General features: G+C 35.7%; 1 protein-coding gene across 16 annotated transcripts in view; it reads right to left on the bottom strand.

Moving 5' to 3' along the window:
• Positions 1-25,301, bottom strand: part of CCDC91 (coiled-coil domain containing 91) — a 367,727-nt gene that overhangs the window by 249,709 nt on the left and 92,717 nt on the right. For 12 of the 16 annotated variants that reach the window (XM_033222559.1, XM_033222553.1, XM_033222558.1 and 9 more), the window contains 2 exons: positions 1,663-1,817; positions 515-718 (listed from right to left, as the gene is read on the bottom strand). In XM_033222559.1, coding sequence (XP_033078450.1) covers positions 515-718; positions 1,663-1,689 — 231 coding nt within the window. In that variant the 5' untranslated portion in view covers positions 1,690-1,817. Of the gene's footprint in view, positions 1-514; positions 719-1,662; positions 1,818-2,766; positions 2,878-4,926; positions 5,102-25,301 lie in introns of those variants that run through there. The other 4 variants (XM_033222555.1, XM_033222556.1, XM_033222557.1 and 1 more) reach the window with 3 other exon arrangements.

Consider the following 25,301-nt stretch of genomic DNA (forward strand, 5'->3'; position numbering starts at 1 on the left):
CCAACAAATGAATATGAGCACCTCAACTAATTTCATCAACATAATCTATTTCTAGATACACTTTCTATAAATATGGTAAGCTCTTTTGACAGATATATTCACAGGGAAGAACGCATAAGTAAAGAATTTACTAAAATGGCTGTATACCTAAGTACTCTTGTCAAATATCCCATGATGCCTAACTTCCCATAGGGAAAAGTTGATGTCACAAAATTTCGCCTCTTCATAAGAAATACAATATTATCTGCTTTCAAAGTAAATAAAAATAAACCAAAAAAAGAAAGCAACAGTTAGAAAAAACCTAGTAAAACATATTCATATCTTTAAAAGTACATATGTAAAATACATTTCTCATCAAAGGCTTTTCCAAGTGATTAGCTCATGACTGTTTTAAACCTACAGCCAAGGGAGAAAAGTATCTTCTTCCTCTGATGAGTTTTTAATCAGAGTTTGAGATTATATCAAATTTCTAATATTTGCAAATCAAATATTTTTTAGGCAAATTTAAATATACCTTTTTAATTCTCTGTTTTTCTTCTTCAGATACTTTGAGTTTAATCTCCAGACTTGAAATTTTTTGCTGAAGCTGTATGTTAGATACATTGGCTCCAGGATCCTCAGAATCATCCACAAGGGCAATTGCTCCATTACTTTTTTCATCAGTTAAACCCAATGGAAAAAGTGAGATATCCAGATGAGTGTGTGTTGATTGCTGAATCTAAACCACATTACAAAAAAAAAAAAAATATATACAAGAGAGGAAAGTTTACACTATACCAATAATGAAAACATCCAAAGGGCACTAGAAACCACATTTGGAAATTAAGTTGTTGAAAAGGTTCTGAAATTATTTCACCCTTTAAGTAAATCAAGAGAAGACCTCAAACTGTTACAACAACCCAATCTTTGTTGTAAGAAACAAAATTTCCTCTTAATTTTGAAATCTAATGTATTCCTTAATTTGCTACCAATGCACTAAAAGACTTAAAACTTTTTCCTACACTAGAAAATGTATGAATAAAGATAGACATATCTGGTTGTTAATAGTTCTTAAAATTTACACACAGACCTAGAATTTGTTTATATTTTAAACTGTAAATTGAACTCTGAAATTTATCAATGACCTCTATTGATCATCACTGTCTCGCAAAATTAACAGGTGACTCAAAATTGTGTACAACACTTTAGAAATTGGGACTACCTCCAGCAGCTAGCATAAATGCTTGGTTTAAAAAATATTTGAATGAATAAACCTCATAACTGCTATATTTTTGGTTTTTACTCTAAAATTGAAATAGTTGCTTGTATACCTGAAAACATGTGGTAAGATTTGCTAAAAAGAGAAATACTTATTCTTCTTTGTATTATTTTCCCTTTTCAAGTTCAAGATTTGAAATGCAAGGCCAGGTAAAGTTTAATAAAAGATACGCAAATCATACTTTGGTAACTGAGGCTACTTAAATATTTTGCAATTGTGCCACGAAACACAAACATATTATCTAGTTTTTTTGAATTCTACGTATTAGCCTCAAAATTAGAATCTCTATTGCAGAAATACTTCTTTTAGACAAATTGGCTGAAAAAGAAACTTAAAAAACATCAATTAAATTAGCAGGCAATTTTTTAAGTGCACATCTCCTTTAAAAATATGCTTGTCTTTACCTGTGCTTTAGGAATAGTCTGACTCATAATGCTATTTTCTGGTGTATTCTCTGGTGATGAAATAATGGCATCAGAAGAGAGGCAGCCAATGGCAGAAGAGTGGTCATGGTCCAGTACAATCTCAGGAGAAGATGGTGAAAGATGGACTCCAGATACTAAAAAAATAAAAAACAATAACAAAAAGGATAGGATTATTAAAGAGAAAACAGGTTGAAGGGAAGAAAGCTGAAATAGAGTAAAAGAGAAAAGTAAGGAAAGTAAAAGCAATGAGAGTGAAAAATCAGGATTCTATGACTATTTCTCAGGGCCTAATCGCTAAGAGGTAAAACTAGTGTTTTTAATTTAACATGACATTTCTATGTAAGATCCAGGCAAACAAAACAGTTTTATAAAGTCTTAGTGTAATAGTGCCATAAGAAGCACATTTCTAGCATAGAGAAAATACTCATATATACATATGAGTATATCATATATATGAGAAAATATATATATTATATATATAATATATTCATTCATTTCATTCAGAAAAACCGAATTAATTTTTTAAAAAGCACTAGAGTGCCTACCAGTGCCAGTCATAGGCATTAGGGACTGAAGAGACACCAGTGAGCGATACAGATGCACCCATGTACTCAATGGCTTTACGACTCGGTAGGCAAGTCAACCAATTAATATTTATAACAATAAAATGAGTAAGGGAAAAAATCAATTACTTTGAAACAACTAATCCAACAATATCTGCATTAAGGTCTTCTTTTGTGACAAATAAAATAATTTTCATGCTAAAATAAAGTCAATTTAAGTTTGCTGAATTGTCCATACAGAAAAATAATAATTTTTCTTTTTCAACTAGCTTAAAAAAATTAGATTGTGATTAGAGCTCAAATATAAAAGTTCTGAAAGGAAACCCAAATATCAAGTATGACATAGGACAAAAGTACGGATATGAGCAAGATAAACAGGTCGTACATATATTACTTGATTTTCAAATGTTCTTTCTAAAAATTCAAATAAGTCTGTACTAGGTGTGTTAAAATTTAAGGAAAGTGAGTCATTTTTTGGTACAGCCCATTCATACATTTTGACTTTCTAAACTATAAAGACCTTTATTCCACATTGGCATCAGTAGCAACGTCAGTGAAGTTCTATCATAAACTCTGGAAGGCAGTTCACAATGGAAATTGCATGTTTCCCTGAAGAAAGACATTTATAAGGCTGTTAGATATAAACAAAATAACAAATACATCAATTTGTGATTGATATTCTAAGAATTCAATTATCTTAAATACATTTTTATTAGGTAGCAATATTGCATTTTCGAGACATTATGTGTCATACTATATAATATAGTCTAGCTTCACCCGTAGCCTTTTTTTTTTTTTTGGAGACAGAGTCTCGCTCTGCTGCCCAGACTGGAGTGCAGTGGTGCGATCTTAGCTCACTGCAACCTCTGCCTCCCGGGTTTATGCCATTCTCCTGCCTCAGCCTCCGGAGTAGCTGGTACTACAGGCACCTGCCACCACACCCGGCTAACTTTTCGTATTTTTAATAGAGACAGGGTTTCACCAAGTTAGGATGGTTTCGATCTCCTGACCCCATGATCCACATGCCCCAGCCTCCCAAAGTGCTGGGATTACAGGCATGAGCCACCACGCCTGGCCAGGCATTTCAATTCCTTTTTTATTTTTTTTAAGACGGAGTCTCACCCCGTCGCCCAGGCTGGAGTACAATAGTGTAGTCTCGGCTCACTGCAACCTCCACATCCTGGGTTCAAGCAATTCTCCTGCCTCAGCCTCCCAAGTAGCTGGGATTATAGGCGCTCACCACCAAGCCCAGCTAACTTTTTGTATTTTTAGTAGAGACAGAGTTTCACCATGTTGGCCAGGATGGTCACGACCTCCTGACCTCCTGACCTGCTGATCCACCCGCCTCGGCCTCCCAAAGAGCTAGGATTACAGGCATGAGCCACCACGCCCGGCCAGGCATTTCAATTCTTTAACTCAAATACAGAAAAGTGAAATTTTAATTCATGTTTGTACTTGGTGTCCCTACTTCAGAAATTATGTTTTTCTAATCTTCACTATTCTATACAAGTATAATAGTGAAAGAGATTTCTTCAAAACGTCAAAATATTTCCACTTCTAATTCTGTATCATAATTTACAACAAAAATATTACTAATATAACTAGTATAGTGGACAGAGAAGGAATACAGCCTTGTGGTTAAGAACATAGACTCTAGAACCACACTACCATACCAGGTATAGAACAATGGACAAGTTACTTAACTTCTCTGTGCTTCAGTGTCCTCATCTATAAAATGGGCAGAGATTTTGCTGATAAGGTTTAAATTGTGGAAAACATGTAAAGCATTTAGTACAGTGTTGATATTATATTATTATTTTAAATAAATAATATTTAAAGAATATTATTAAAATTTATTAAGCAAGTATGTTTATTTAAAGGTATATATGTGGCTGTGATCCTGTATTCAAGAAACTATTAACAGTTTCATTCTGATCTAACACCTATATCAATATTTATGTATGTTATTCATATTTATAGGCATAAGATAAGATGTCATGCTGTCCCAAGTTAAATTCTTCTCCTGTAACATTAAATGTTCAAGTGTATCATATTAGGGAGAAAGGAGGGAAAGTGAGTAGAATACAGAAAGAGTGGGAGCAAGTAAGAAAGAAAAGAGGAAAAGAAAGAGATGAAAGGGAGAGGTTGAAGGAGAACAGTAGAGAGAGGGAATGAAGGTACCCAGAGTCACATACTAACTAGTACTGTACTATGACCCTTTTTCTTCATAACCAAATTACTGAACAGTTCATAACCCCTGTCGCCATTTTCTTCTTCCTCGACCCAATCTTCATCACTCCACTGGATTTAAGATACTATTTGTCATATCAGATGCTATTAAATTAAATAAACACATCTGATCTTATCTTTCTTCAGTTCTTCAGAGAACATGATGATGACCCTCCATTTTTCTTAAAACTCCTCCTTTGGTCCCTGTTACACAAGATCTCCTATATTTCTACCTAACATTTTGACTACCATTTTCTTGATTCCTTTTCAGGCTCTTTCTCCAATAAACCTCAAGTTTCATTATTTCATATATCTGCTGATCTTCTCACTGCACAGAATATTCTGGATTACCACTTTCAAAACCCATTATTTAAATTACCACCTCTAAGCTAATGATACTCAATACATCTCCGGTATAAATCACTCTGCAGAAATCTAGATCTATACTCACCTTACTACCAGATAGTTTCATTCAGGTGTCCAACAGATATACCAAACCTGCCTATCATCTTATATAGACCTGTTTTGCTTCATGTTTTCCATCTAGTTAATAATACCTCAAAAAACCATTTGCTCAAGCCAGAAATGATACCACTAAGTGCTAACTTCACTCCAGTCACACAGTATTACTAACATTCCCTGACTATGCCACGTTTCTTCAGTACCTCTGTGACCTCACAATATTATTCTCTAGGTAAAAGCCATAGGCATTAGAGTCAGAAATGGATTCAAATTTAAACATTAACAATTTATGCATTATGCAGCCTTAGGCAAATTACAATAACCCTTCTAAGCCAAAGTTTCCTCTTGTGAAAATGGGGAAATAATAGGTAGCTCAAAATGATGTTGTACAGCTTAAATGAGATAATGTATACCAACCACCTAGCTCAGTGACAGGTACATGGTAAGCATTCAGTAAATGGAAGTTGTCACTGAAGTTATAAGTTGGCAACATTCAAAACAAGCTTTTCTAGAAATCTTTTCACATCTATCCCATTATTCACCCAAGCACAAAATAATTCTAATTTTCCATTGTTAAGATACTACAAGATTTTTAAGAAATAGTGACAAACTATTGCATAACAATAAATGGGAAACATTTAAAGCAGTGATTAGAAACAAAACTTCATAGCCCTGGAACACTTCAATCAAAAAATAAATTAAATTCCCAGCTCAAACTAAAAAAGAAACAAAAAAGAAAATTTAAAACGTAGAATAAGGAAAATAATAAAAATACTGCAATCACTGAAGTAGATTAAAAAAGGGTAAATATAACTATTCAAAATCCTGGATTTCAAATGAAAATTAAACAAAATCGTAGCTAACAATAAAAGGGAAAGAACTCAAATATACAAAATTAAATGATAAGGAGAATATAGCTATTATAATAGAAGAAACTAGAAAGTAGTAACATTGGGTGGTGCAAAGATGGCTGAATAAGAACAGCTCCAGTCTCCAGCTCCCAGCGTTAGCAACACAGTAGACAGGTGATTTCTGCACTTCTGACTGATGTACAGGGTTCATCTCACTGAGGCTTCTCAGATAGTGGGTGCTGGACAGTAGGTGCAGCCCAACGAGCAAGAGCCGAAGCAGGGCGAGGCATTGCCTCACCCAGGAAGTGCAAGGGGGAAGGGAATTCTCTTTCCTAGCCAAGGGAAACCATGACACACAACACCTGGAAAATCGGGTTACTCCCACCCTAATAGTGCACTTTACCAAGGGTCTTAGGAAACGGCACACGAGATTATATCCCGCGCCTCGCTGGGAGGATCCCATGCCCACAGAGCCTCCCTCATTGCCAGCACAGTAGTCTGAGATCTAACTGCAAGTCAGCAGCAAGGCTGGGGAAGGGGCGCCCGCTACTGCTGAGGCTTAAGTAGGTAAACAAAGTGGCCAAGAAACTCCAACTGGGTGGAGCCCACCACAGCTCAAGGAGGCCTGCCTGCCTCTGTAGACTTCACCTCTGGGGACAGGGCATAGCCAAACAAAAGGAAGCAGAAACCTCTGCAGATGAAAATGTCCCTGTCTGACAGCTTTGAAGAGAGCAGTGGTTCTCCCAGCATGGAGTTTGAGATCTGAGAACGAACAGACTGCCTGCTCAAATGGGTCCCTGATCCCTGAGTAACCTAACTGGAAGACATCCCCAACTAGGCGCAGATTGACACCTCACAACTCACACGGCTGGGTACACCCCTGAGACGAAGCTTCCAGAGGAATGATCAGATAGCAATATTTGCTGTTCAGCAATATTCACTCTTCTGCAGCCTCTGCTGCTGATACCCAGGCAAACAGGGTCTGGAGTGGAACTCAAGCAAACTCCAACAGACCTGCAGCTGAGAGTCCTGACTGTTAGAAGGAAAACTAATAAACAGAAAGGACATCCACACCAAAACCCCATCTTTACATCACCATCATCAAAGACCAAAGGCAGACAAAACCACAAAGATGGGGAAAAAGTAGTTCAAAAAAGCTGAAAATTATAAAAATCAGAGCGCCTCTCCCCCTCCAAAGAAACACAGCTCCTCGCCAGCAACGGAACAAAGCTGCACGGAGAATGACTTTCACGAGTTGAGAGAAGAAGGCTTCAGGCAATCAAACTTCTCCGAGCTAAAGAAGGAAGTACGAACTCAGTACAAAGAAACTAAAAGCCTTGACAAAAGATTTGACAAATGGCTAACTAGAATAACCAATGTAGAGAAGCCCTTAAACAACCTGATAGAGATTAAAACCATGACACAAGAACTACGTGACAAATGCACAAGGTTCAGTAACCGATTTCAATCTACAGGATGGAAGATCAGTGATTGAAGATCAAATGAATGAAATGAAGTGAAAAGAGAAGTTTACAGAAAAAAGAGTAAAAAGAAATGAACAAACTCTCCAAGAAATATGGGACTACGTGAAAAGACCATATCTACGTCTCATTGGTGTACCTGGAAGTAACGGGGAGAATGGAACCAAGGTGGAAAGCACTCTGCAGGATATTATCCAGGAGAACTTCCCCAATCTAGCAAGGCAGGTCAACATTCAAATTCAGGAAATATAGAAAACTCAACAAAAATACTCCTCGAGAAGAGCACCAAAGTTGAAATGAAGGAAAAAATATTAAAGGCAGCCAGCAAGAAAGGTCGGGTTACTCACAAAGGGAATCAGACTAACAGTGGATCTCTACACAGAAACTCCACAAGCCAGAAAAGAGTGGGGACCAATACTCAACGTTCCTAAAGAAAAGAATGTTCAACCCAGAATTTCATATCCAGCGAAACTAAGTTTCATAAGTGAAGGAGAAATAAAATCCTTTACAGACAAGCAAATGCTGAGAGATTTTGTCACCACCAGATCTACCCTACAAGAGCTCCTGAAGGAAGCACTAAACATGGAAAGGAACAACAGGTACCAGTCACTGCAAAAACATGCCAAAGTGTAAAGACCATCGATGTCAGGAAGAAACTGCAACAACTAACGAACAAAATAACCAGCTAACATCATAATGACAGGAACAAACTCACACATAGCAATATTAACCTTAAATTTAAATTGGCTAAATGCTCTAAATAAAAGACACAGACTGGCAAATTGGATAAAGAGTCAAGACCCATTAGTGTGCTATATTTAGGAGACCCATCTCACGTGCAGACACACCCAAAGGCTCAAAATAAATGGATGGAGGAAGATCTACCAAGCAAATGAAAAACAAAAAAAGGCAGAAGTTGCAATCCTAGCCCCTGATAAAACAGACTTTAAACCAACAAAGATCAAAAGAGACAAAGAAGGCCATTACATAATGGTATAGGGATCAATTCAACAAGAAAAGCTAACTATCTTGAACATATATGCACCCAATACAGGAGGACCAGATTCATAAAGCAAGTCCTTAGAGACTTACAAAGAGACTTAGACTCCCACAAAATAATAATGGGAGATTTCAACACCCCCCTGTCAACATTACACAGATCAACAAGGGAGAAAGTTAACAAGGATATCCAGGAATTGAACTCAACTCTGCACCAAGAGGACCTAATAGACATCTACAGAACTCTCCACCCCAAATCAACAGAATAAACGTTCTTCCCAACACCACATCGAACTTATTCCAAAACTGACCACATAGTTGGAAGTGAAATACTCCTCACCAAATGCAAAAGAACAGAAATTGTAACAAACTGTCTCTCAGACCACAGTGCAATCAAACTAGAACTCAGGATTAAGAAACTCAATCAAAACTGCTCAACTACATGGAAACTGAACAACCTGTTTCTGAATGACTACTAGGTACATAACAAAATGAAGGTAGAAATAAAGATCTTCTTTGAAACCAATGAGAACAAAGATACAACATACCAGAATCTCTGGGACACATTTAAAGCAGTGTGTAGAGGAAAATTTACAGCACTAAATGCTCAGAAGAGAAAGCATGAAAGATCTAAAATTGACACACTAACATCACAAGTAAAAGAACTAGAGAAGCAAGAGCAAACACATTCAAAAGCTAGCAGAAGGCAAGAGATAACTAGGATCAGAGCAAAACTGAAGGAGATAGACACACAAAAAACCCTTCAAAAAAATCAATGAATCCAGAAGCTGGTTTTTTTAAAGATCAACAAAATTGATAGACCACTAGCAAGACTAATAAAGAAGAAAAGAGAGAAAAATCAAATAGACACAATAAAAAATGATAAAGGGGATATCACCACCAACCCCACAGAAATACAAATTACCATCAGAGACTACTATAAACACCTCTATGCAAATAAACTAGAAAACCTAGAAGAAATGGATAAATTCCTGGACGTACACACTCACCCAGGACTAAACCAGGAAGATGCTGAATCCCTGAATAGACCAATAACAGGCTCTGAAATTGAGGCAATAATTAAAAGCCTACCAACCAAAAAAAGTCCAGGACCAAATGGATTCACAGCCGAATTCTACCAGAAGTACGAGGAGGAACTAGTACCATTCCTTCTGAAACTATTCCAATCAATAGAAACAAAGGGAATCCCCCTTAACTCATTTTATGAGGCCAACATCATCCTGATACCAAAGCCTGGCAGAGACACAATAACAAAAAAGAGAATTTTGGACCAATATCCCTGATGAACATCGATGCAAAAATCCTCAATAAAATACTGGCAAACCGAATGCAGCAGCACATCAAAAAGCTTATCCACCATGATCAAGTGGGCTTCATCCCTGGGATGCAAGGTTGGTTCAACATACGCAAATCAACAAATGTAATCCAGTATAGAAACAGAACCAAAGACAAAGACCACATGATTATCTCAATAGATGCAGAAAAGGCCTCTGACAAAATTCAACAGCCCTTCATGCTAAGAACTCTCAATAAATTCGGTATTGATGGAACATATCTCAAAATAATAAGAGCTATTTATGACAAACCTACAGCCAATATCATACTGAATGGGCAAAAACTGGAAGCATTTCCTTTGAAAACTGGCACAAGACAGGGATGCCCTCTCTCACCACTCCTATTCAACATAGTGTTGGAAGTTCTGGCTAGGGCAATCAGGCAAGAGAAAGAAATAAAGGGTATTCAATTAGGAAAAGAGGAGGTCAAATTGTCCCTGTTTGCAGATGACATGGTTGTATATTTAGAAAACCTCATCGTCTCAGCCCAAAATCTCCTTAAGCTGATAAGCAACTTCAGCAAAGTCTCAGAACACAAAATCAATGTGCAAAAATCACAAGCATTCTTATACACCAGTAACAGACAGAGAGTCAAATCATGAATGAACTCCCATTCACAATTGTTTCAAAGAGAATAAAATACCTAGGAATCCAACTTACAAAGGATGTGAAGGACCTCTTCAAGGAGAACTATAAACCACTGATCAATGAAATAAAAGAGGACACAAACAAATGGAAGAACATTCCATGCTCATGGATAAGAAGAATCAATATCGTGAAAATGGCCATACTGCCCAAGGTAATTTATAGATTCAATGCCATCCCCATTAACCTACCAATGACTCTCTTCACCGAATTGGAAAAAACTACTTTAAAGTTCATATGGAACCAAAAAAGACCCCACATTGCCAAGACGATCCTAAGCCAAAAGAACAAAGCTGCAGGCATCACGATACCTGACTTCAAACTATACTACAAGGCTACAGTAACCAAAACAGCATGGTACTGGTACCAAAACAGAGATATAGACCAATGGAACAGAACAGAGTCCTCAGAAATAATACCACACATCTACAACCATCTAATCTTTGACAAAGCTGACAAAAACAAGAAATGGGGAAAGAATTCCCTATTTAATAAATGGTGCTGGGAAAACTGGCTAGCCATAAGTAGAAAGCTGAAACTGGATCCCTTCCTTACACCTTACACAAACATTAATTCAAGATGGATTAGTGACTTCAATGTCAGACCTAAGACCATAAAAACCCTAGAAGAAAACCTAGGCAGTACCATTCAGCACACAGACATGGGCAACGACTTCATAACTAAAACACCAAAAGCAATGGCAACAAAAGCCAAAATTGACAAATGGGATCTCATTAAACTAAAGAGCTTCTGCACAGCAAAAGAAACTACCATCAGAGTAAACAGGCAACCTACAGAATGGGAGAAAATTTTTGCAATCTACTCATCTGACAAAGGGCTAATATCCAGAATCTACAAAGAACTCAAACAAATTTACAAGAAAAAAACAACCCCATCAAAAAGTGGGCAAAGGATATGAGCAGATGCTTCTCAAAAGAAGACATTTATGCAGCCAACAGACACATGAAAAAATGCTCATCATCACTAGCCATCAGAGAAATGTAAATCAAAATCACAATGAGAGACCATCTCACACCAGTTAGAATAGCGATCATTAAAAAGTCAGGAAACAACGGGTGCTGGAGAGGATGTGGAGAAATAGGAACACTCTTACACTGTTGGTGGGACTGTAAACTAGTTCAACCATTGTGGAAGACAGTGTGGTGATTCCTCAAGGATCTAGAACTATAAATACCATTTGACCCAGTCATCCTATTACTGGGTATATACCCAAAGGATTATAAATCATGCTGCTATAAAGACACATGCACACATATGTTTATGGTGGCACTATTCACAATAGCAAAGACTTGAAACCAATCCAAATGTCCGTCAATGACAGACTGGATTAAGAAAATGTGGCACATATACACCACGGAATACTACGCAGATTTAAAAAAGGATGAGTTCATGTCCTTTGTAGGGACACGGATGCAGCTGGAAACCATCATTCTCAGCAAACTATCACAAGAATAGAAAACCAAACACCGCATGTTCTCGCTCATAGGTGGGAATTGAACAATGAGAACACTTGGACACAGGAAAGGGAACATCACACACCGGGGCCTGTTGTGGGGTGGGGGGAGGGGGGAGGGAGAGCATTGGGAGATATACCTAATGTAAATGACAAGTTAATGGGTGCAGCACACCAACACGGCACATGTATACATATGTAACAAACCTGCACATTGTGCACATGTACCCTAGAACATAAAGTATAATAAATAAAAGAAAGTAATAAGGTTCTTCTACAGACTGCTAAGTAAATCAACCAAAGCATTTAGAAAAATGAAAAAATTCCTAAAGAATGTAGTTTCTAAAAGTTGATCTAAGTATTTTTTTAAACTTTCAAAAATAAATTTTCTTGTGGAAAAAAAGTTAGGCAACTACCCCACAAAGAAAGCATTAGGCTCAGATTGTTTCAAGGGGATTTCTATCAAAAATTCAAACACTAGATAAACCCAATATTCTAAAATTGAGAAGAACACTGAAAATGAAGGAAAACTTCACTAGCATTACTACAATTAACATAACATTAATAGTAACACCTTACAAAGACATTAAAAATCAGAAAAATTCACGATTTTCAGATTAGAGTATCACTTATAGATAATGAAGTATAAGTTCTAAATAAAATATTAACAAAATAAATCCAGCACCATATTAAAATGATATGCAATGAACCAACAGAACTTACTGCAGGAATGCAAGACTGGTTACCTATTACAGAATTCATTAATACTCCATATTAACAAACTTAAAAAGAAAAACTGTATGATTATCTCCAGACTCTGGAAAGGCCTGTGATAAGATTGAACTCCCATTTCAGTTAAAAACAATCAGAAAATAGAAACTGATGGATACTTTCTTAAGATAATAAAATATATAAACCTCAGCCCTAAAGGCAGCACCTTAATTAATGGGAAAAGATTAAAGGTGTTTCCATACAGATGAGGAATAAGAAAAGGATGCCTACTAACTCTCTAACTTTTAAGCATTGTACTAAAGGCACAAATCGATGCAATTAAACAAGAGAAATGAAATAGCACCATAAAAACAGAAAAGAGGTGAAAACAATTTCATGTTTCTATCATGAGAATACATATAAAATTAACTCTAATAATAAAAGCATTCAGTAGAGTAGAGGACATAAACTTAACCAGCAGAAACCAATATAATTCATATGTAAAAACAACCATTTAGAGAATGTAATTGTAGAGAAAATAACTATTTTTCACTGCAACAAAGACACAATACAGTACTTAAGAATAAATTTAGCAAGAAATGTGAAGAAAACTTTAAAACACTCCTGAAAGACAAAGAAATAGACCTAAACAAAGGTAAAGATATCTCTTGTAATAGGACAGAACATCTAAATATCACAAAAATCCCTAGTCCTCTCTTAATTAACGTATAGGCTTAATACAATCCCAGTAAGTTTTTTACAATGAAGTTAGATAAATGGGCATTAAATGCCACATTAAAAAAGTGAACTTGAAAGAACAGAACAACACTAAAAGAGAAAAGCTATATGGGGAATACCATTCCCTCTTATTAAAATCTACTAAATTAAACTATATTAAAACATACTACTATTTATCAAAATTTGCTGTATTAAATTATGTTATAGAACCTCTATAAATAAGATAGTAGATTATTTGGTGCAACAATTAACAGATCAGAAGAACACATCAGAAACTCCAAAAATAGATCCAAATACGTGTGAAGCAAGTATGTGATAAAAGCAGCGTTTCAAATCACTGCGTCAAAGATAGGCTTGTTAATATAACAGTGACAGAACATTGATTAGTTGTTTGGGAAAAAAATGTGTTAAATAAAATTAAACTCATATATCATACACAAAAAGAAACTCCAAATAGTATCAGGGATCTAAACAGTTTAATAATGAGATCATATACTCTAGGAGAAAACATAAGTGAGTTCTTCTTCACCTTAGACATAAGAAAGGGCATTCTAACTATGGCTAGATTATAGATACGACACAAGGAAAGACTGACTAATTTCACTACAGAATATATAAGATATTTTTTCTGTCAAAACAAATATAAAAACCAACTAACAAGTTAGAAAAAGAAACTAATATGTATAACATGTATCACAGATAAGGGCCAATATTCCTAATAAATAAAGAACATTTAAAACCTAGGGGGAAAAAAAGGTTAAGAGAATAAAAAACATCCTATAGTAAAATGAGCAAAAGATGTGAACGATTTGCCAAAATGAAAACATACAAAAGGCCCTTAAATATATGAAAAGACAAAGATACACACATCTACTTATTTGCTGTAAAGGAAATGTATGAAGGATAAAACCAAAAACAAACAGGATAGTGGAAGATAGGAATGAGGTGGAAAGATAAGAAATGAATGGCAAGAAATCTCTCTTCTCTGAATATAGGTTTTAATACAATTCTCAACTTTTGGCACCATGTTAATGTTTCACATACTCAATAAAAGAAAAACAAAATCAACAGGCAGGGGAATGAGAAATCCTAAACAGATTACAAAGAACAACAAATGAACTTGCAAATGAATAACCTGATCACATAACACAGTATGAGAGAGGGAGGGGAAAAAACTAACCCAAGTAACTTTGGGACATAGAATCTTGACTGAATGCCCTCAGTGTAAGAATAAAAAGAACACTAAATAAATACTGAGAAGAATAAGAAAAATGAGAAGGAAAAAGAAGAAAATGATAAAGCAAATGAGGTAAAATGTTAACCTTTGAAGAAAATGAAGGAAGTATATATGGGAATTATTTGTCCATTTCTTGAAGGTTTTCTGTAAGTCACAATTAAAGAGGAAATAGCAAAGGGGAAATTATATAATTTAAAAAAACACACATCTAAAGAATTACTCATCAGAGGAAAAATAACTTGGTCTCAACAAAATCCTTCCCTAGGCAAACTGCTAAATAAAGAAAGACTTGCTACCACTAAAAATATATATCAGAATGTTCCTACCAGTTACTGTTAATAACAGCAAGAAAGTGGCAAAAACCTAAATACTCACTGACATTAAATGGGTACCTGAGTTGCAACATAATCAATTATTTAGCAGTGAAAATAAAGAAACTACAGATATATGAAACAACATGACTGAATCTCAGAGACAAAAATTTGGGTTAACAATATAAATCCTGAATATTTCGAACAGTATGAACCCATTTTTATAAAGCACATAAACAAGCAAAGCTCATATATATATATATATATATATATATATGCATGCACACACAAACACACAAATTTTTGTTGTTGTTTTCGTTTTTGTTTTTTTACAAAATCAAGGAAACGCTAACATAAAATTGAGGACAGTGATTCCTCCAGGGACAAAGGCAAAGAGATAGGATAGAAGAAAAATTATGAAATTGGTAACACTCTAGTTCTTAAGTTAAATAGCAGATTCATGTGTGTTATTTTTAAATATGACAAAGAAAAAATAATAACTATACCTGCTTAAAAATATATTTCTAAAGACTTTTGTTTCAATATCCTTTCTAACTGGAATAATCAACCCCCAGGAGTCACATTAACCCCTAATCAAAGCATGCTCTGGGTTAATAAGATAGGAAAGGATCTAGCTTCAAAGTAAAGACTAACAGGGGCCAACTAGCTTTGGTGGAAAAAAAAAAAAAAACCCAATCAGCAACACACCAGTAAACACAAGATTTGGAGATGCAAGCCTTTCTGGCATCCTGCCAATCAGACCAATACGACATATGGAAAGTAGAATGTAAAGTGCTTACTATTCATATGCACTTTCAATTTATGAGGCATCAGAGGAATTTTCAGAAAGTTGTTGAATTTGATACTATGTTTACTAAGTGTTTCATAATCCAAATCCAAATTTTAATATAAAATGAGAAAACAAATGAATGGCATCTGTAAAAGAAAAGAGAGCATATAATTTCCCTCTAAGTGAGAACTAGGTTTTTTTCAGATAAACCTCTACATTTTTTGCTATGCTACAATTCACATAGCTTCACTAATTTAAGGTGACTGCCCTATAACATCCAACCCCCAGAAAAAAAATCTGTCCTGGTAAATACTGTCCACGTACATAGACACAAAATATTATTGTATAGTAATGATGGTATACATGTTTTAAATGTGTGTACTTAATAAATGGGAAATTATAAACATAATTTTAAAATTACAAATTCTAGTATGTAAAACATTATCTTCTGACTTAGTCAAGGTACAATTTTTTAAGTTTCAAAGTGCTTACAGTATTCTTTGGTCTATTAAAAATTGTATAGTGTCCGTCCTCATGCCCAAAATCTTCAAAGGCAGGAAATCAGGTGTGCCCAACAACACCTATTTCCACGAAAACACAGCCAAAAATTTTTTAAGTAGAAAACTATAAAATTTCGTTTCTTTGGACATGTTGTTTGTTTGCTTGCTTTTAAGGCTTAAACAGGAGTATAGATACAATTTGCTTCATTTTAAATGTGAAATCCTTGGTTTTTTAAGATTTAGAGAATACAGAGTCAGCACAATATTCCTTCACAGCTACAAAGCAAATCAGAAGTGCAATGAATGGCAGTTCTTCATTTTTAACTTTGTAAGGGTAACTAGCAAGTCACTTGGACATATCATTTTTCATTGACAGACCTCCTCTAAAGCACAAAAAGCTATGTCAAAACATGACACAGGCGAAGGAGCACCAAGTTTCCAAACAGTATGCAATTATTTTTTCCAGTAATTCTGTTTGTGGTCATTTCTGTTTCATTTTACATAAACATAATAACTCTGGTTAATTCTAAATAAGAAATGGGTAAAAATAGCCATGCAATTTTACCTATACTCCAAAAAATAAACCTGTTTATCTGTTAATGATTAAAATAATTCAAGAGGAATATGCCAATAAAATAATGATTTTTGTAACTTGTAACTCAGAAAATAGTTTTGGCCTTTAATTTTCATTCAAACATCCTATTATCCAAAGCAGGTCCTCGTTTTTAATTCCATTCTTTCATCTTTTAGGTACATTAGAGGCTGGTGACTACCTGCTTTCGTAAACTGTCATTTCACCTCTGATCCCCAAATGTATTTTCAGGTCTATGTTGTTGAACCCACATCTTCCTATTCAATGCTCATTGTTGACATCTTTGAAAATCACTCATGTAGGGAAGTCACTGTTATGGAAACCAAAAATTTGCAAGTGCTTATGGAGATACAAATTGCATATCTAAATATGAAGATCTGTTACTAAAAAAAAATTGAAACTAAGCGTACACATTTCTTTTAAAATTTACAGAAAACAGTGAAAGTCAGTGTTTAGAAAATCATTGTTTCTAACCCAAGGAAGGGTTCCTTACAGGAAATGACCCTTGATATATAATGTATATGTTTATATATTATATGTATAGATATATAGATGTAATAGAATGGATTTTAGGATGTATCTAAGACATCTAGGTTGGAAATTGAAGGAAAAATATATAATAGCTTTTAAAAAGCCAAGATGGAGGAACACAGGAAATAGAAATGATCACTCCCTTAATAAAATGATTATATTGTTGATAAAATTTCTACCATTTTAGTTATTTTTTATTATTTTCTAGAGTTATTGGCATACTATAAATAAAGACCTCACCCTTACTTGTTTCTTTGAGGAATAACAGTGTTCCAGAGGGCTGTTTGGATAACCCTGTACACTACAAATTGCAATAATCAAATTTCAGAATTATGCAAATGACAAAAAAAATTGTTTCCATTTCTAAAAGAGATGCAGAGAAACAGACCTCGTAATCTTTTGCTAGCATAGTCAACATAAAATTATATAATATAAACATAAATATAACTTTTTGAATGGGAAAATTAAAAAAATAAAAAATTTAAAAAGTAAAATTAAAAAAAGTTCATTCCCCACTGCTTCTTTAATATCACAGCAGGCCGGGCGCGGTGGCTCACGCCTGTAATCCCAGCACTTTGGGAGGCCGAGGCGGGCGGATCACGAGGTCAGGAGATCGAGACCATCCTGGCTAACACTGTGAAACCCCGTCTCTACTAAAAAATACAAAAAACTAGCCGGGCGAGGTGGCGGGCGCCTGTAGTCCCAGCTACTCCGGAGGCTGAGGCAGGAGAATGGCGTAAACCCGGGAGGCGGAGCTTGCAGTGAGCTGAGATCTGGCCACTGCACTCCAGCCCGGGCGACAGAGCGAGACTCCGTCTCAAAAAAAAAAAAAAAAAAAAAAATCACAGCAAGAAGAAAATCTCACAGCATCTAAAAATAAATGAAAGTAGAAATAAACTAATGACGTAAACTATAATAAAAAATGATATAAGGAGTCTAAAACGCTTGAAGAATATGGGAGGAATACTCCAAAATCATAGTATCTTTTATCCAAATTTACTATCTAAAAATGAAAGGCTTTTTTCTTTTAACTCTTGCTCACACTGAGTGAACAAAATTCTATGCAATTTCTGAAGTGGAACAAAAAAGTTATATCACACCTTAAGCTAACGTGGTATGTTTCAAACACATCATTTTAAAATGTTAGGTTCCTGCTGAGGTAGTTTTTGGCTCCTGAGTCTCTGGAAACTAGATCCTTAAGAAATTTTTTAAACTCAATAGAACATAATGACACACTTAAGAAAACAGTGCCTGTCTTCTTTATTGGATTCATTTATCTAATCACTTATTCAAAATGCAATCATAGAGTAGCACCATATTCAAGACACTATGTAATGTAAGATACAGAGCAATCCTTTATATCAGAAAACTTCACCCTGAGAATATCACGTTGGTATTAAAATAATAAAAAATAAATAAATTATTATCTAAAGTACTTAGTTGTTAGATATCATGGGAAGACTTGCCATTGTTTGTAGTTTGATATCACCACTGCAACACTCCAAATAGGACAAAAATATTAGTGTGCTGTACATCAAAGGTGTTCAATAAATCAATTTATTTTAAAAATTTCATTTAGACATTTCTTGGAAATATTTTAAATATCAAAATATGATTTTCAAAAAGAAGATAAAATCTTGACTCTCACAGAGATAAAGTAGATATATATTAAATATTTTATTCTACTCATACATTGAGGGAACCAGGCAAATGTTATAACCACTTCAAAAGAAAAATCATTTAAAACAGGACAAATTTATAGACAGTGAACAAATGAAATAAATTGCAAATGGAGGTACAACTGCTTTTTTCCAAAGGTGCAGAGTCAATCAGAATTTCAGGTCTATCAGTTCCTACAACACATGAAGAGCTGTAAATGTAAAATAACTCAAAGACAGTGAACAGGGCTAGAATCAGATAACCCTAAAACTTGTGCTGAATGTAGACAATGAATAGTTTTCATTTTAAAATATCTTTTTTTACATGACTCTATTAAGCCATTCTCACACTGCTATAAAGATACTACCTGAGACTGAGTGATGTATAAAGAAAGCAGGTTTACGTCAGGCATGGTGGCTCAAACCTGCAATCCCAGCACTTTGGGAGGCTGAAGCAGGTGGATCACCTGAGGTCAGGAGTTCCAAACCAGCCTGGCCAATATGGCTAAACCCCATCTCTACTAAAAATACAAAAAGTAGCCAGGTGTAGTGGCACATGCCTGTAATCCCAGCTACTGGGGAGGCTGAGGCAAGAGAATCGCATGAACCCAAGAGGCAGAGGTTACAGTAAGCCGAAATCGCGCCACTGCACTCCAGCCTGGGAAACAATAGCAAAACCCCGTCTCAAAAAAAAAAAGAGAGAGAGAGAGAAAGCAGGTTTAACTGACTCACAGTTCCACATGGCTGGGGATGCCTCAGGAAGCTTACAATCACAGCAGAGGGCAAAGGGGAAGCAGGCACCTTTTTCACAAGACAGGAGGAGAAAGAGAGACAGAGAATGGGAAGGGCGACACTTTTAAACCAGAAGATCTTGTGAAAACTCATTACCACAAGAACAGCGTGCAGGGGGAACCACCTCCATAATCCAATCACCTCCCACCAGGTCCCTCCGTTGACATGGGGGGATTACAACTCGAGATGAGATTTGGGTGGGGACACAGAGCCAAAGCATATCAATGACGAAAAAGAATAGCTCAAATTTCTCTTAAGTGAAATGAAAAAAGGGGAGAGAACTGTCACTGACCTGGTACATACTATGATCTAGGTGCTGTAAAATATATTTTTTTGTGTGTCAACTTACTTTCATCCTCTCTATAACAACCATTTCATAAATGAAGAATCTAAGATTCTGAGTTTAATTGTAAAGTATAAGATTTTACAAACTAGAAGACTGTCAAGTCACGATCAGAATTCATGTCTATTTGACTCTAAAGCTCAAGCTCATATTCTCCACTCCACAAGTACTAAAAATGCAAGTTAAAATCATGTTAAGATTTTGGGCATGTGTGTGTGTTATTTTTCTAGTAGGTAAACAAACAATGAAAAATACAGGCAAGGAGCCAGGTGCACTGCAGACAAGGAGGTGAGCACAGTGTCCCAGCTATGGGAAGGCTGAGGTGGAAAGATGGTTTGAGCCCAGGAGTTCGAGGCTGCAGGGAACTATAATCACATCACTGTACTCCAGTCTGGGTGGCAGATCAAGACCCCGTGTCTTGGAGAAAAAAAAATACAGACAAGGAAACAGAATACAGAGAACCAAATAGAAAAAGCATAGGTTAAAAGAGAGAGAAAGAGATGAAAACTTCAAAAAGAATTTTAAGAAACTAATGTTTTCAATAAAACATATATTTAAATTGATACCAACAAAGAAGTTACTGTTCTATCATGAAATGCCTAAAGAGAAAGCAAAACATGACTAGCTAGCATATATATAGTGACTTAACAATGCCAATTAAAAGAATAAAATAAAAGCAACAGTCCTGAAATAAGCTCTTAACTATATCCTACTGCCAGTAGAAAACAAAACTTAATGAAGTGAAACAAAACTACTTTAAAGTCCCCTTCTACTCATCCAGTTAATTATAATGGGAAATCTAGTTACAGTATGTGAATATTAGCAAAATGAAACACAATTATTTGTTCTTTCTTCTCTTTCTTTGAACCTTCAATATAAAGCTTGCCACAATTTGCATTCATTTAAGCTACGAGGATTATTTTCGGTTCTCTTACTTCTATGTGTGCTAGTTTTTCTTCAGTTGTAGATTTTATCTCTTATTCTCTGAATGGGCTTCTTCTGTTCTTACTATTTTCTATCTATATGCCCAAGACACTCTTGCTGTTAATCTTTTTATAATGTCTATTAATAATCTTTGACTTAATCACTATGTATTTTGAAATTAAAATCTTCTTTTCTTTGCCTGTTATTTAAATCACAAAATACAAACATCTACAAAAAAAGCCTTTTAGCACCTTATTGATAGGTATCAGTAGATCACAAATATATAATTTGCCAGAAGCTGACTCAGCATCCTAAAATGAAATAAACAGTCTCATAATAATTTCCAGAGTACACACAAAATAAGTATCATTGTATATAAACAGAATTATTCACTTTAGAGGTTTGAAGGGTACTTTGCCCAAGTTTACATCTACAATTTGAGAAGCATTAAGTACTATCCAAATAGAGTACTCTATTTAAGTATTAACAAAGGCAATGTACATCTACCTGACCATTTATATATGACATTCTTGTGACTTTTATAAATTTGATACTCATAATAGTTTCAACAGCAGAAGACCAGCCTATTTCATATTGATATGGTGAAAATACTATTTATTTTTAACAATCTAGTCATCACACCAACATATACTTAGAGATAGATACTGAAACACGTGTGCCATCAACCTATAACAGGGACTCAAAAGCAAAATTTGAACCTACTAAAGACTATGACTCTCATCAACGTTAGGTGTCATTATCTCCTCTTTTCAAGCAGGTTAAAAGAAATAACAGCTATTAGACACCTAAACTCTTTTTTTTTTTTTTTTTTTTTTGAGACGGAGTCTCGCTCTGTCACCCGGGCTGGAGTGCAGTGGCCGGATCTCAGCTCACTGCAAGCTCCGCCTCCCGGGTTCTCGCCATTCTCCTGCCTCAGCCTCCCAAGTAGCTGGGACTACAGGCGCCCGCCACCTCGCCCAGCTAGTTTTTTGTATTTTTTAGTAGAGACGGGGTTTCACCATGTTAGCCAGGATGGTCTCGATCTCCTGACCTCGTGATCTGCCCGTCTCGGCCTCCCAAAGTGCTGGGATTACAGGCTTGAGCCACCGCACCCGGCCTAGACACCTAAACTCTTAAATGACCTCCAAGAAATGTTATATGCCCAAATTTACAAGAAATATATAGTTTAAATAAAGTTCTATTGTTATTATATCCATTAAAGTTAATCAGCCATAAAGGTGAAATATATTGAAAATGGTAGATTTTCATTTGTATTAGGTTGTTGCAAAAGTAACTGCGGTTTTTGCATTGTTGGAATTCGCTCTTTGATGTTAGAACACATTCTTAAATTAATGTGGTTATGTCATACATCATTTAAACGGGCATTTATCACTTTATGTTCTTTTGCTGATGACATATTACTTGCTGTTTATTTTATGTTTATTTTAAACCACAGAAATGATGTTAGACAAAAAGAAAATATGAGCGATTTTCTTATTTTAGTTCAAAACAGGTCGTAAAGCAACAGAGACAACTCGCAACATCAACAACGCATTTGGCCCAGGAACTGCTAATAAATGTACAGTGAATTGGTGGTTCAAGAAGTTTTGCAAAGGAGACAAGAGCCTTGAAGATGAAGATCACAGTAGCTGGCCATTGGAAGTTGTCAACAACCAATTGAGAGCAATCATCAAAGCTCATCCTCTTATAACTACACAAGAGGTTGCCAAAGAACTCAACATTGACCATTCTCAGTCATTTAGCATTTGAAGTAAACTGGAAAGGTGAAAAAGCTCAATAAGTGTGTGCTTCATGAGCTGAGCGAAAACCAAAAAAATCATCATTTGATGTGCTGTCTTCTCTTACTCTATGCAACAACAATCATTTCTCAATCAGATTGTGACATGCAACAAAAAGCGGATTTTATATGACAACTGGCAATTACCAGCTCAGTAGGTGGACTGAAAAGAAGCTCCAAAGTACTTCCCAAAGCCAAACTTGCACCAAAAAAAAGGTCATGGTCACTGGTTGGTGGTCTGCTGCTGGTATGACCCACAACAGCCTTCCGAATTCCAGTAAAATCATTACATCTGAGAAGTAAGCTTGGCAAATCGATGAGATGCACTGAAAACTACAATGCCTGCAGCCAGCACTGGTCAACAGAAAGGGCCCAATTCTTGTCCATGACAATGCCTGAACACATGTTGCACAACCAATGCTTCAAAAATTGAACAAATTGAGCCATGAAGTTTTGTCTTATCTGCCATATTGACCTGATCTCTCGCCAAACAACTACAACTTTTTCAAGCATCTCGACAACTTTTTAAGGGAAAACATTTCTACAACCAGCAGGGTGCAGAAAATGCTTTTTTTCTGAATGCTGAAGCATGGAATTTTACACTACAGGAATAAACAACCTTCTTTCTTGTTGGCAAAAATGTGTTGATTGTAATGGTTCCTAATTTGCTTAATAAAGATGTGTTCAAGCCTAGTTATGATGACTGAAAATTCATGGTCCAGGCCAGGCGCGGTGGCTCAAGCCTGTAATCCCAGCACTTTGGGAGGCCGAGACGGGCGGATCACAAGGTCAGGAGATCGAGACCATCCTGGCTAACATGGTGAAACCCCGTTTCTACTAAAAATACAAAAACTAGCTGGGCGAGGTGGCGGGTGCCTGTAGTCCCAGCTACTAGGGAGGCTGAGGCAGGAGAATGGCGTAAACCCGGGAGGCGGAGCTTGCAGTGAGCTGAGATCCGGCCACTGCACTCCAGTCCAGGCAACAGAGCAAGACTCCGCCTTAAAAAAAAAAAAAAAAAAAAAAAAGAAAATTCATGGTCCAAAACAGAAATTACTTTTGCATCAACCTAATATTTTTTCAAAGTAAGAAAAATAGGGATAGAGTGGTGAGGAAATGCCTTCACACAAAGAATGTTTTGCCACAAGAGTACAGTAAAATACCAAAGTTACCTCTTGATGAACATAAAAAACTAAAATATATAAAAACTAAATATTTTAACAAGAAATACCAATGCTAAAATACAGTATACTTTTAAAAAACATATGAGTTGGGTATGAAACCTCACAAACTAATCTTTAAGGTTAATATCAATCAGAAATTTAGAATACTTAACATTTAACTCCTTAAAAAGTGATAATTTAACTGTAATATGATCCTACATCTACAATGAGCAAAATATAAAAAACAATTGGCTCCTATTGCATTAATGAAAGCTTTATTTGGACTAGCCACTACAAAAACACACTTAAGTACACAGACCAGTGACACTATTATAAGGCAACTACACAAACAAGTCTGCATAATGACCAGCTAACATCATGATGACAGAATCAAATCCACACATTTCAATACTAAGTTTGAATGTAAGTGGACTAAATGCCTTAATTAAAAGGTACAGAGTGGTGAGTTGGATAAAGAACAAAGACCTAATGGTATGCTGCCTTCAAGAGACCCATCTCACATGCAATGACACCTACAGGCTCAAAATAAAGGGATGGAGAAAACTCTAACAAGCACAAGGAAATCAGAAAAAAAGCAGGGATTACAGTCCTTATTTCAGAAAAAAACAGACTTCAAACCAACAGAGATCCAAAAAGACAAGTAACAGCATTACATCATGGCAAAGGACTCAATTCAATAAGAAGATCTATCCTAAACATATATGCAACCAACACAGGAGCACCCAGATTCATAAAGCAAGGTTATGGAGACCTTCAAAGAGTCTTAGACTCCCACACAGTAATGGTGGGAGACTTCAAAACACCACTGACAGAAAAAGAGCATCAAAGCAAAAAAAAAAAATAACTAAGATATTCAGGACCTAAACTCAGCACTGGATCAAATGGACCTGATAAGACAACTACAGAACTCTCCACCCAAAAACAGCAGAATACACATTCTTCTCATTGCTACAAGGCATGTATTCTAAAATTGACCACACAATCAAACATAGGATGCTCCTCAACAAACGCAAAAGAACTGAAATCATAACACAAATTCTCTCAGATGAGAGTGTAATAAAAATAGAATTCAAAACTAAGAAAATAGCTCAAAACCATTCAATTACGTGAAAATTGAATAATCTGCTCCTGAATAACTTTGGGTAAATAACGAAGATAAGGCAGAAATTAAGAAGTTCTTTGAAACGAATGAGAACAAAGATACAACATACCAGAATCCCTGGGACACAGGTAAGACAGTGTTAAAAGGGAAATTTATAGCACGAAATGTCCACACAAAGAAGTTAGAAAGATCTCAGTTTAACAACCTAACATCACAATTAAGAGAACTAGAAAACCAAGAGCAAACCCATCCCCAAGCTAACAGAAGACAAGAAATAACCAAAATTAGAGCAGAACTCAAGGAGACTGGGACAAAATAAACAAATTCATACATTCATTCATTCATTCATTC

This window comes from Trachypithecus francoisi, unplaced genomic scaffold (genome assembly GCF_009764315.1).
Source record: "Trachypithecus francoisi isolate TF-2019V2 unplaced genomic scaffold, Tfra_2.0 Lachesis_group11, whole genome shotgun sequence".
Lineage (NCBI taxonomy): Eukaryota > Metazoa > Chordata > Mammalia > Primates > Cercopithecidae > Trachypithecus > Trachypithecus francoisi.